The 13,207-nt window shown below is 38.8% G+C and overlaps 1 protein-coding gene and 1 pseudogene across 1 annotated transcript; both read right to left on the bottom strand.

Annotated features, from left to right (window-relative positions):
- Nucleotides 1–2,760: 2,760 nt before the first annotated feature.
- On the bottom strand, nt 2,761–6,850 carry LOC121782384 (annotated as a pseudogene).
- Nucleotides 6,851–9,126: 2,276 nt separating this feature from the next.
- On the bottom strand, nt 9,127–10,629 carry LOC121781493. Its single transcript, XM_042179226.1, has 2 exons — nt 9,748–10,629; nt 9,127–9,666 (listed from the first exon to the last, which is right to left on the bottom strand). The coding sequence occupies exons 1-2, from the start codon at nt 10,627–10,629 to the stop codon at nt 9,127–9,129; spliced, it is 1,422 nt and encodes a 473-aa protein (XP_042035160.1).
- Between the last annotated feature and the right edge of the window lie 2,578 nt (nt 10,630–13,207).

A 13,207-nucleotide genomic window follows, 5' to 3' on the forward strand; every position in this document is an offset into this window, starting at 1 on the left:
GTGGCTCCTTGTGTGCTGGTTACCAGTGTAAGTTCCTCCCACCTAATGGGCCGCTGAGGTACCGTGTTTGAACCCCTCCATAGCGATGTCGGGCCGGGTTATGGGGGCGCCTGGGGTGAGCGAATCACCTTTTGTCCCTAAGCATATTGAATCTAGTGGGAGTGGATCCCTGCTGTGGTAGAAATCTACCACAGCAGGGGCAGGAGTGGATCCCCTGCTTAAGTTTACTCATGCTGCGCTAGGCTCATGGATTAATGTAAACAATGGTTTAAGTTAAAAAAAATTCTTAATGTTGCACTACTCCACCGTCCATCATAGATGAAATAAAAACTTATAATATATAATAATTTGTTCTAGTGATTTTACTTATATATTTGTAATAATAATTTGTTCAATATTAATTTTGCTAATTCAATTTTTTCCTATTTAAAAATTATGTTAACTTGTACTAGTATTATTATAAACTAATGGAGTATAAATATCAATAAATTATTATCTAAAATAATAATTAGAGCTTATTGTTGTGATAGGGAGATAATAATTCCAAATCTAATTTGTTTTGCTTAAAAATCTATCAAATTTGTAAACCATTACGATTTAAATGATAATATGGTTATTCCTTTAATTTAAAAATTTTACAAAGGGAGTTTCAATTATTATTTAAAATTATTTTTAGGGAAATATGATTATATTATAATTGATTATATTATAATTGAAAGTTAATAAATTTAAATTTAAAAATGACTTTACAAATTTGATGGTGTTTTAGTTAAAATGAATTATAACTAGAAATTGGTAACTCTGCAACCGATTAGCTATAATTATAGTTTTAAATAAGAATTTTTTGATGTTATATTAGTTTGTCATAATATTAATAGTTAATAGTAAAATTTAAATGATCATGATGCAAGTGAATTAAAAAAAATTGAAATTGTAATTAGTAAACTAAACATTTCATAGAAAAAAAATATTTATCAAATTATTAAAAAATTGCTTTATTTCACGGCGAGGTGGCGGGTGTGGGCGGTGGAATATTTGAATATAAATCAATTGTAAATCACTTATTTATATGGATAACTGTTGGTGTGAATCTGCTTTGAATAATAAAATTAGTGAAAGTTGCCACAAAACGCCGCCGTATTATTGGCACAGCTGCCCCTGCTGCTGGGATCCACTCCCGAATCTAGTACTCCATAAAATAAGTTTAGCTAGCACTTTTTATTTTCCATAAAATAAGTTCCTCATTAGAAATCTAGTGCAATACCCATGAGATGCAGGGCCCATCCATGTGATTATACTTTTTTCAAGTTGTGAATTCTTTATATGATATCAACAATAATTAAAATAAAATTATAAAGTAACTAAAATTATAATCTCAATATACGATAAATGCTTTCATAACAATGAGTCCTGACTAGAGCAATTCTTCTTCCCATTCATTACCGGACTTGGAGGATGAGTTTATGGATAAATATATGCGGCAATATTATGAGAGGGTCCTGCTGCAACAAAAACAACCGGTACCTAGGGCAATCCACGTACGGGAGCCCGTGTTCCATGAGCATGCTGTGCCCGCCCAACGGCTAGTACATGACTACATTGCTGACCAACCACGATGGGGCGCAACAACATTTCGCCTTCGTTTTAGAATGAATCGTTCCCTTTTCATGCGCATTGCAAACATTTTGGCAGGACATGATGCTTACTTCCAGGAGCATACTGAATGTAGTAGCAAACCCGGACTCTCGATGCTGCAGAAGAAGTGCACAATTACAATTAGACAATTGGGTTATAGAGGTGAAGCGGATCTATTTGATGAGTATATCTCCATGTCGCCGATACATCTGGATGTGAATGCTTGAAGAACTTTTTCTGTGATGTTTTGGAGACGTTTCGCAACACATAGTTGAGAAGGCCCACCATTGCTGATGCCCAATCCTTGATTAGTTTGCACAAGAGAGCTCATGAATTTCTTAGCATGTTGGGAAGCATTGATTGTATGCAATGAGCTTGGAAAAATTGTACAAGAGGCGAGTTCACGAGTGGCTACAAGGGCGCGGACCCTCCTTTGATCCTCGAAGTTGTTGCTGAACAATGAATTTAGATATGGCATGCTTACTTCGGTGTGGTTGGATCTAACAACGATACCAATATCTTGATCCAGTCGCCTTTAAACAGACTGTACTACTTGCTCAATTGTACTACTTGGCAGATGACATCTACCCAAAGTGGCCTGTGTTTGTGAAGTCAACTACTTGCTCAACTGATGAGAAGCAAGCTTTATTTTTTCAAACACAAGAGGTTGCGCGGAAGGGAGTCGAGTGGTCATTTGGTGTGTTGCAATTGCGGTAGGCAATAGTGAAAGGTCCAACTTGTTTTTGGTACAAATCTTGTATTCTATTATCATATGTGTATCTTCATGCATAATATGATAATCAATGATGAAGGTGCAAGAGCGATCAATTGGGGCGAAGAGAAAGTTGGATCTAACTTTGAAGTAGCGCACGCGCTCCAACATCATGGTACACCACCCCAATTCCCTGAGATTTTGCGTTGATGGGCTACTGTGCACGAGGAACGCGCCTACCTACAATTCCATCGAGATTTGATTGAAAAAATTTGCAGTCGGAATCATTGAGATTTGCTTGTAGTTTTTTACTTCTTTAACCTGATTTTGCGGCTGTTTTTGGGACTGATTATTACAAGTGTTATGCCTGAAATTTAAAATGTTGACGTGACAGAGAAAAAATGGATTGTGACTGATTTTGTGGCTGTTTTTTTAAGCCTTTGACATGGCAAAATACAATTGGTGATGTTAGTAATGGGACGTGGCTTCAACATCATTGCTACTTATCTTGTAGATCATACCATTCTTGATCCATCCCTACATGCAAGTAACATGTAAATACAAATTATTGATGGAAATACAAATTGGAAACAAAACGTAAAAAGAAAAACAAATTACAAACAGATTTATTCATGAAAATACACAACTTTGGCAAATCAAAGCCCAAGAGAGAAGGGGAAGCCGGTCACCCGCAGCCAATTCCCACCACCGATAAAATTCCCGGCCGTGAACGGCTGCGCCTGCGCGGCGCTCGTCAGCACCCTAAACCCTCCCCACTTGACCCTATTCCCCGTGGGGGCGCCGGCGCCGGTGTTCTGATACTCAGCATAGAAAAGAGTAGCAAGGGCAAAGTTGCCATTCCACTCATACCACCCAGCTGGATGGATCACATTGCTGATGTCACTCTGCATCACCACCGTTCTCGAATATTCCTTCCACGGCCGCCCGAGGTACGTCGGGAAGCTGCTCTGCACGGGCCTGAGGTCCGAGGTGGTGCCGATGCGGCACTTCTGGATCACGATGCCCGTGTTCTGGTTGGGGTCGTCGCGGCCCTGTGCGGTCACCATGTTGCGCTGGCCTGGGTTGGGGCGGCGCGCGTGGATGTCGCAGTTCTGGAGGACCGCGTTGGCGTTGCCGAAGATGAAGTCGGTTGTGCCGGCAGTGGCGGACGCAGAAATTTATTTTGGCAGGAGCTATACTCTTCCTTTATCCATCCGAATTTAAAGTCCCGCTGTGAGGGGGAAAAGTCAACGGAATAAATGTCTCACTTTTACATATTGGTTTTATAATGAAATATAAATATAATGATTTAGTAGAGTGTCGGGTTCACTTATCCAAAAAAATGAATCCGATTTTAAATTGCAGGCGTATCAAAATGATAAAATTTGATATTATTTCATGAACGAAAGAAGTATTTTATATAATAAAAATTAAAATAGGATACATAATAGTTGCTTTGAACCTACCGGACCAAACTACAAACTCTACTCTTTATTGTCAAGTTTGTATAATTAAATAAATATAAAGAATTATTAAAAATCAATTTTTGTATAATAGAATTCACAAGAAAATTATAAGAGAAATTTTAAAATAACTAAAGCCAACCGCCAAAAATTGTTGTGATAAAAAATAATGATCTCGATTGTTTTAATCTAGGCTTATTGAAGGGATGGATTTTTAAGCATTTATACCACAAACTAAGAAGTACAATGGAGTATAATTACTCTTCTACACGTTTACAGTGAAGACACGTCACATTTTATAGCATTATTATTTAGAGATCATCCCCATTTAGGAGAGCGTACGATATTTTATTATAATAATAATTTACATTACAACTAGTCGTCTTCTTCAAGTTGCAAGTTGAGGCGTCCATTTTTTTCTGCAACTCTCCAATTTTCAGATTTTTCAGCCCCTTCCACTTATCAACACTCGACAATATGCTCTCCTACGGCAAAAATTTAGGAAGGGCTATGGATAAATTTTGAAAATTTTAAGAAATTTAGAAGAAGAAAAACATTTTAAAAAAACTTTTGGGAAGGGCTTAAGCCCCTCATTGCTCCTTACTGTGTCAGCCACTGTGTGCCGGCGATGATGCAACCGGTGTAGAACTGCGGAGGGAGTGGACGTAGAGGGTGTCCTGGTAGGCAAGCATGTCGCACCGGTAGAAGGCGCAGAGGTCAGCGTTCACGCGGAGGGCCAAAGCTTGGTGCTTTGATTGCCCTGCCGTGTTTTGGAACGTGATGTCCCGGGCTAGAAACCCGCCGCCAACCACCGCTGCAAGCATTAAATTCACATTTATTATCACCATTAAAATAAAGGATAAAGAACTTTAAATTTATGTTCATTAAATTATAAAAAAAATCTTAAAGAATTGATAGATCCTTTGTCCTATACTTTATTTCTTAGTATTATACACTGAATTAAAATAATTTAATTAGTGAATCTTAGTTTATCATTTCAAATTTCTATTAAAAAGTTATTAGCTGAAAATTGAAAAAAAAATGATTGAAAACTAGTACTCAATGAATTAATTCTATACTTTCGAAATTAATTCTTGAGATATTTCTGTTATCCTCTTAATTCTTAAAGTAGAAGATGTATCGGGGAAACTTATGAGACAGATCTTGGGTTGATAGTATAGTTTATCAACAAGAAAGAAAGAAGGGTTGATGGATGTATGTTCATTGATTATGATCTCATGTGTCGTATCAATAATATTAATTAAAATAAATAATGTTAAATGAAATAAAACAAGAGAAAATAAAGTACTTATTCAACATGTAAAATAGATACCCATATGAAAATAAGCTAAAATGTTATCATGACCTGAATTTCTTATGGAAGAAAACTTGTAATGAGTAGATATCTATATAATTTAGTTTGATATTTTAAAATGTTTTTGTCTTATTGTACCGACGCCTATTTTTCAATCAAAACTAGGCTACCATTTATAAGTTATATACCACAAAGATCAATTTATTTGTAGTAATAATATATGGAAATCAAAAGAAGTCAGTACGTATACGTGTCACCATAGCTGTAGTGATAAAACTATTCCAATTGGAGAAAAGTCAGAAATGGTTAATACCATATCCAAAGAATTTAGTAACATCTTATGGCCCCATAGATTTAAAGCCTCAAAATAACAATAATAAATATGTGACAGAAATAAATGAGTGTTAAATCATTAGATTTTTTGACAACAAAGTTAAATAAGTGTTAATCATAGTTTACGTTCTCAATTTTATGTATTTTCCAAAATATTGTCAATCAACACACATTTTCGACACTTGATATCACCTATGTCATTTCCTACTCCATTTCCATCGTTAGTTATTGAATAAAGAAGGTAAAAACTAACCAACAGTTGCCGAATTGAAGGTGGTGCTGTCGCCGACGACGTTCCTGCTGGCGGTGATAATGGTCGTCGTCCGGCCATCTCCGACGAACATCAAGTTGGTCTTCTTCTTCGGTATCTCCACATTCTCTCTATAAACCCCCGCCTTTATCCTTATCACATACCACCGGTGCCGCCGCCACAGCCGCAGCCAACGTCCGGTAGTTCCCACTCCCGTCCGCCGCCACCGTCACATCCGGTGTCACCGTCGTCGCCTGCAGCAGCCGCCTGTCCCCCGCCGACAACCACTCCGGCCACTCCCCTTGCTCCTCCGCCCCCGCCTCCGCCAGCCTCCTCCCCTCCGTCTTGAGCTTCTCCGCCACTTCGTGGTCGGACAAATTCTTTATCATGGCCATCACATTGCTGACGAGGCGGAACACGTGCATCTGGCCCGCGATGAGTGTCTCGCGCACCGTCGTGGGAGAAGCCGTCCAGGCAGGACTCCTGAGTGATGTTGGCAAATAAAAGAAAAAAGAAAATATTATAGTATCGTACGCCATTGTAAAAAAAGAAAAACCTGAAATCACTGTACTATAACCTGGTTGGTCTGGGCGGCGCTGAGGAGAGTGAGGAGATTCTCCTTATTCGCGGCGAGGGAGTAGTTCTTAAACCCAAAATCCTCGAGCTCCAGCTCGCTCTCGTGGAGCTCCTCCAGGGTGTCGTCGACCATCTCGAAGCAGTCGTGGAGGGAGCCCTTCTCGCGGCTGATCTTCTTCAGGGTGAAGAAGTTGCGCTCCACCGTGTAGATCGTGTAGTTGAGGACCGCGATTAGCACGTCCTTGCTGCTCTTCACTGCGTCCGAAGAAGCGACCGCGGTGAGGCACAGCTCCGGGTACAATGTGGAGGCGCAGGTGGACTTCACGACGGAGGAAGCGGAAGGAGAGGTGGCGCCGGTGTGGCGGTGGGCGAGGGGGATGGAGACGGCTGCCACCACTACGAGAGAGAGGAATGCGGAGAGGATTAGGATTTTTCGTTTGTTTTTGTGATGCTTTTGGGCTTGGATGTTTTCCATGGTTGCTCAGACTCAGAGAGCAGTGAAGTCTGTCGGTGGGATATATGATTCAGAGGTGTGTGGAACAAATTAGATTTTCTACTATTATATATATATACATAGGGTTGGTAGATTATCGTGAATATATATATATAAAAACAAGATATTAGTGTGGTGTAGCCTAGAATAGTCAATAGTAGTAGTATATGTGTTGTAGCCACCACATGAGATGACCTCACGTATTATTCGTCACAACCGGGCCTCTTCTTGCCCATCCCCATTTTTTGTTTTTACATTTTTTTGTTAATATTTACCATGAAAGCAACAATGCATGAGAATATAAACTGCATCATTAAAGTAAATAAATAAAAAGAAGATAATTTATATAGCTTTGGATATGTTTTTCTTGATGTTAGAACAGCTAATTTTATGACTATATGTCTACAACTTAGTTGAAACATTTGTTTTGTCACAAGATTTAAGAAATTTTTACTCCTCTGTCTCTAATAATTTTCACCATTTGATCCGATACGAGTTTTAAGAAATGTAATGAAAAGTTGATTGAAAAAGTTAATGGAGTTTGAGTCCTATTTTTATAAATTAGTATTATAATAAAATGTTAGTAAGAATGAGTTAGTGTAATGTTGGATCCATTATCAAAATAATACTCCCTCCGTCCCCGAATAAGAGTCTCTAATTTCCTTTTCGGGATGTCCCCCAATAAGAGTCACTCTTCCCACTTACCATTTTTGGACATCAAAATTACCCTCTATTTTTACCAAATTTTACATAAAATGCCATTATTTACACTTAAAAAAGAAAAAGAAAATAGAAAGTGCTAACCCTAGTCTACTCTCACTCTCGATTTCAACTCTCTCACTCCCGACTCTCTCCCTCTCTCACTCCCGTAAACATCTCTCTCATTACTCCTCTTTCTCTCTGCCTCACTCCGCCTCCCTCCGCCTCCCTCCGAAACGATGGACACCCCTGAATCACCGCCGGACTGGGTTGATGGCGACGCAATAGGTCGTCGGTCCGTGGTTCACGGTGTTCCACCGTTCATAGGCGACGACGGTTGTGAAGGGCCGACACCTCCCGATTTGGTGTTTGACGGATCTGAAACCGAAGATCCGTTGGATGCTATGGATGGATCTGAAACTCAGCCTCCGTCCGAGGGCTTCTACGTTCCTGACAGTGAATCTCCGTCCCCATTAATCGACGGATCTGAAACCGAAGATCCGGCTAAGGGTTTCGACGGATCTGAAACCGAAGCCCCCTTTGATTGGCCGGACTTCAAGCCGCCTTCAGGCTATGTTAATCTGGGGGAAAGCGAAGCACCTCTGTTCGGTTTGGATGACATCGGGGAAGGCATAGATGGAGCAATGCAGCCGGCGGTGGAGCCAAACAGGGAGTACACCGACAATGAAAAAGCTATGCTCTTGATCATGTTTCCTTGCATGAAGGATATCTTCTGATTTGTGAGTTTTTTTCTAATTCAGAGCCACCCCCTTTTTAGGGTTTGGAGGCTTTTGACATTAGGAAAATGTAGTCTATTTCTGATGTACTCCATGTTTATATGAATTACTTCATGTTTATGTGCATTGCTCCATGTATGAGGCTGTGGGAATTGCTCCTGATTGTTTATGCGATATTGGTGAATGTGTATGTGATATTGAGGATGTGGGAATTGTTCCTCACTGTTTATGTGATATTGGTCCTTGAGGATGTAATATTGAGGTCGTGGGTATTGTTCCTGACTGTGTATATGATATTGATCCATGTTTATGTGATATTGAGGCAGGGAGAATTGTTGATGATTGTGATATGTGCAATCTGATGTTGTTTATACACCCTATGATGAAGCTTTTCTGAGGGGATGCTTAGCCACCCCTGTGTCAGGTTTGGAGGCTGTGTTAGTGTCTTCTGTTGCTCCTAGGCCTTGTGTTGTTGTCCATATGCCCTGTGATGAAGCTTTTCTGCATACTTTACCCAGCCACCCCTGTGTTAGGTTTGGAGGCTGTTGTAAGTGTAATGTGTTGCTCCTAGGCCTTGTGTTGACTGCCTTATGCCCTGTGATGAAGTTTTTCTGAGGGAAATGAAAAAGAGCCACCCCCTATGAAGGGTTTGGAGGCTGATTAGAAGTGATAATACCAAAAATATGCACTGATTAGTTTGTAGTTTGTACATTGATGATGTTTATACAAAATGCAGCCTATTTAGCTTAGTAAGCCACCCCCTATGAAGGGTTTGGAGGCTGATGCCATGTGATGACACTTCTCTGATGGCATTAACAAAAAATGCAGTCTATTCACAAAAAATAGAGTTTACATCTTAAACACCAACATATGTTGGTGCTTATACTGTAAACTCCAGTCCCTAAACTTATGTCTAGTACCCTAAAGCATGGTTAAGCCGCCCTATGTCATATGAGTCCCCAGTGTTGTTTTCAGGCAGCTTTAGATACTCCAAGCTCTCTCTCACCAATCCTTCTTCAACCTGAAGTTGTAAAGGCAACCCCTCTGTTCTTTCCAACCTGTTCTTGTTCATATGAGGGATCTTATAATCATTCTTCCCATGCACTTGTAATATTGCTGTCAAACAGCTTTGCAAAGTGATGAAAACTCTATTCAGGGTCTGTGGTGAGAGTTCTTCAAATGAGTTAAACACATTCCTAAGCAAATCATCAACACTTGTGGCCATCTTGTCATCTTGTAGTGACTGTATTGCCCTGAAATACCCGAGGTCTAACACATTTGTGTCTGGGGAGTTGGGTGGTTGGCTAATTAGATGGAATTCAAATCCATCAGTACTTGCAAGTGCCTCAAATTGATGATCAGCTGCTCTAAGGTGAGGTTTGGCATTATCTTGCTGTATGAAAATCTTCTTGCTTGCATTGGCTGGCCATTTGGCTTTGATTGATGGTATAATCTGGCAACAAACTGTGTATGTGACTATGTGATGACATGAATATGATGTCTGATAGCTTTATTGGCATAAAAAGTGGCATACCTGGTTTATGAGACAAGCTGTCATGACTTCCTTGGTAATTGACTGAATTGGCTTTGTCTCCATTGTCCCTTTTGGCCTGTTCTTTGAACTTCTTTGGGCTGGTATCTGTTCTGTGAATGGAAATAACCCTATTTTACCATCGAATATGATGTCTCCATCAGGCCCACATAGTGGCCTACTCACAGCAGCCATGAACATCACTTTAGTGATGAATCTCTTGGACTTACAGGACCTGTATGGCACATCTTCATCCGGCAACAGGTAGTATCTATCTGATGTCTTTGTCATGTAGAACCATTTCTCGTCAATATGGACAATGTTGTGCATTGAATGGTAAAGAAGTTTACCTTCAGCGAGTGTTGGCTGAATATGAGAAAGACACCATTTTATCCTTGCAATTTTGTTGGTTTCAGTAAGTGTAGGCTTGATAGCACTTGTATGAGGTTTCAATTGATTCCTCTTAAGAAATCTACCAATTGTCGTCTTGCTTACTTCCATCTTAGAAGCAACCTTCCTTATGGTTGATCTCTCAAGCATGGACAGGTTTCTAAACTCGTCTTCATCTAACATGAGTTTGTCTTTGTGTTGATAACCTTTTACTTTGCCTTGCATCATGACAGGTTCCCCTCTGTCCATCTGCTGCTTACTGATGTGCCATATTCTCTCTGCTGTCCTTTTGTGGATGTTGAATTTATTGGCAGCCTCTGCACAAGAACCTCTTGGCAGCACTCCAGCACTACTTCGCTGTAGAAGAAACTGTGCAATGAGGTTTTTTTGTTGGCTAGTCAAGGCTAATGTAGGCCGATGCCATCCGGACTGCCCCTGCCACTGCCCCTGCTGCTCCTGATCAGGGTCCAACACTTGGACCACCTCATTCTCCATTACCCAGTGATGAAAATTTTCTGAGGGTATACTACAAAACCAATAGATTTTCCTTTTTTTTTTGTTTTGGTTGGTGGAAGTAAATGAAGAGTAGAAGTGAATGTATTTATAGGAGTGGTGAACAATTTGAATGTCCTTGTACATTTTCCCTCCTTACTTGTAAGAATTCCCTCCACTAAATTAAATTGGCATTCCCTCTCAATTTTTGGCAGGAGACTGAAATAGGAAACGTGCCCTATCTATACACAATTGCAGCTTTAATTTTGCATTTATAGTGCAACTTGCACTTTTTTTCATTCAATTTTGTGTAAGGTAGTAAACATGGTTTCAATTGAGGTCCCACATTGTTAATGAATTTAGTTAATGACTACACAATTAAATTGAAAATTTAATTTAATTGCATTGTTTAAATTGAAACATTAAATTAAAATTAAACATTGAATTTGATTCAATTACATTTATTACACCAAAAGTCAAAGTGGTCCCACATTCCACTACCTACCTCCATTTACTATACCAACCATTCAAACACTTCCTTAAAACCCGTGCCGAGTCAAACAACGACTCCAAATGGGGGACGGAGGGAGTAGTAAAAGTGAAAAGTGATATATATTTGGGGATGGGCAAAAATGGAAATAAGTGACAAATTTTCAGGGACAGGTGACATAATATTTAAAGACTAAAGTGGAGAATATATTCACACATTTCACACACTTCACCCACTACACACATTTCACACACTTCACACACTTCACACACTACACACACTACACACACTTCATACATTTCACCCACTACACACACTACACACATTCCACACACTACACACAATACACGCACTTCACACACTATACACAAAAAATACACACTACACGCACACTTCACACAATCTAAAATTTCAAATTTAGTTCAGTTTTTCGGTTTGATTCAGTTTAAACTTTTGAAAACTTTCTTTCGATTCGGTTCGGTTTGGATCGAAAAAAAAATCTAAAAGCAGAAAAAAAATTCAATAATAGGATGTTTGAAATGTGTGAAATGTGAGTAGTGTTTGTAGTGTGTAGTGTTTGTAGTGTGTTAAATGTGTGGTGTGTGAAATGTGTGAATAGTGTGTGAACGGTGTGAAGTGTGTGAAATGTGTGAAGTGTGTGAAATGTGTGTAGTGTGTGAAATGTGTGTAGTATGTGTAGTGTATGTAGTGTGAGAAGTGTGTGAAATGTGTGAAGTGTGTGTAGTGTGTGAAGTTATAAACATATTTCTATATTAATTTGTAGGTACCAAACATAGGAATGGAATCAATCAAGGAATAACAATTTCATTCCTTTGCATTCCTTGTGCTTACCAAGCACAAGAATGTTCCATTCCCACCTTTATTCTATTCCCATCTGCATTCCATTCCCTCCTCATTCCATTCCATCATACTAATAAGCCCCTATGAGTTAGATATGTCTCTTCCCAATCAGCAAACCCTTTACTGCCTAGTCCTAGTGGTGTTGGACTTCTGATGACAATTTTCATGAGTCACGACCTAGGAGGTAATTCTTACAATTGAGTTTAAATGTTACTGTGAAATTCTTATAAGTCTTCAATCTTTTAAGGAATCAATAGTTTCTTTGGTTGGTTTTGTGTCATTCATTCCTAACATGTTTTGTGTAGGTTTTGGTCTTCTGTATTGATCTGGCCTTTTGGTAGATAATTGGTTATAGATGAGATTATTTTAGCATCCCTTTTTTTCTGCTATGATACTATGATAGCAGGATCGAAGATAGATTTTTTGTGTTAACTGGGTGATTTATTGAGAAGATTTTACATCCTTCAAAAGCTTCGACATAATAATATGGTAAGCTAGATTACAAAGATCTTAATTCTAATTTTGGTAGAATATCAATCTCCTGATTCTCTTGATGATCTTAAGAATTTCTTCCCAACAGACGTAGGTCTTAGGAATTTCTTTCCAACATAATTAAATGTGCTCTAAAATTAGGACTATTTATTTGATTGCATGGTTCTTCTTAATTTATTTATTCTAGATGAATCCATGCATACTTAGTTGACCGCATAATTATTCGTAATTTATTTATCCTAGATAAATCCTACAGCAAAAGATTCTTCGTTTAATCACCAAGTATCACAACAATTATTTTACCATATATTTTTTCATCTATCAATAGTCTCATTCCTTTTTCAAATGAAGATTTCTTTTTCAAATGAGTTGTAAAAATGTTAAGACAAAATGTCGTATATATATAAGTATCATGGGTCTTATTACATGTAAATCCACTCCTTATTGTAGAATTGCATAACTACACCAAATTAGGGTTTTTAAATATAATTTTTTAGATGAGATGCGCAAATGTATAAATTATTTCCGACTTCTTCACGAGCCTATTTACTTCAGCCCAGGATAAATAAGTCATAACATATTAAGAGTATTTAACTTCATTCCAGAATATATATTATCATTGCAATAGGTTTTTACTCCATTCTAATAGGAATATTACTTCATCCTAGTGCGCACATGCGGTTTCGCCGTCGCGTACCGTTTTTCTCTCTTCAATCTCTATCACCGCCGCCACAACGC

Source organism: Salvia splendens, chromosome 20 (genome assembly GCF_004379255.2).
Source record: "Salvia splendens isolate huo1 chromosome 20, SspV2, whole genome shotgun sequence".
In the NCBI taxonomy this organism is placed as follows: Eukaryota; Viridiplantae; Streptophyta; class Magnoliopsida; order Lamiales; family Lamiaceae; genus Salvia; species Salvia splendens.

Coding starts and splice junctions, on each gene's coding strand:
- LOC121781493 (XM_042179226.1), bottom strand. CDS start 10,629: ATGGAGAATGAGGTGGTCCAAGTGTTGGACCCTGATCAGGAGCAGCAG. Junction 9,667..9,747: donor CAGCTTGTCTCATAAACCAG/GTATGCCACTTT, acceptor GTTTGTTGCCAG/ATTATACCATCAATCAAAGC.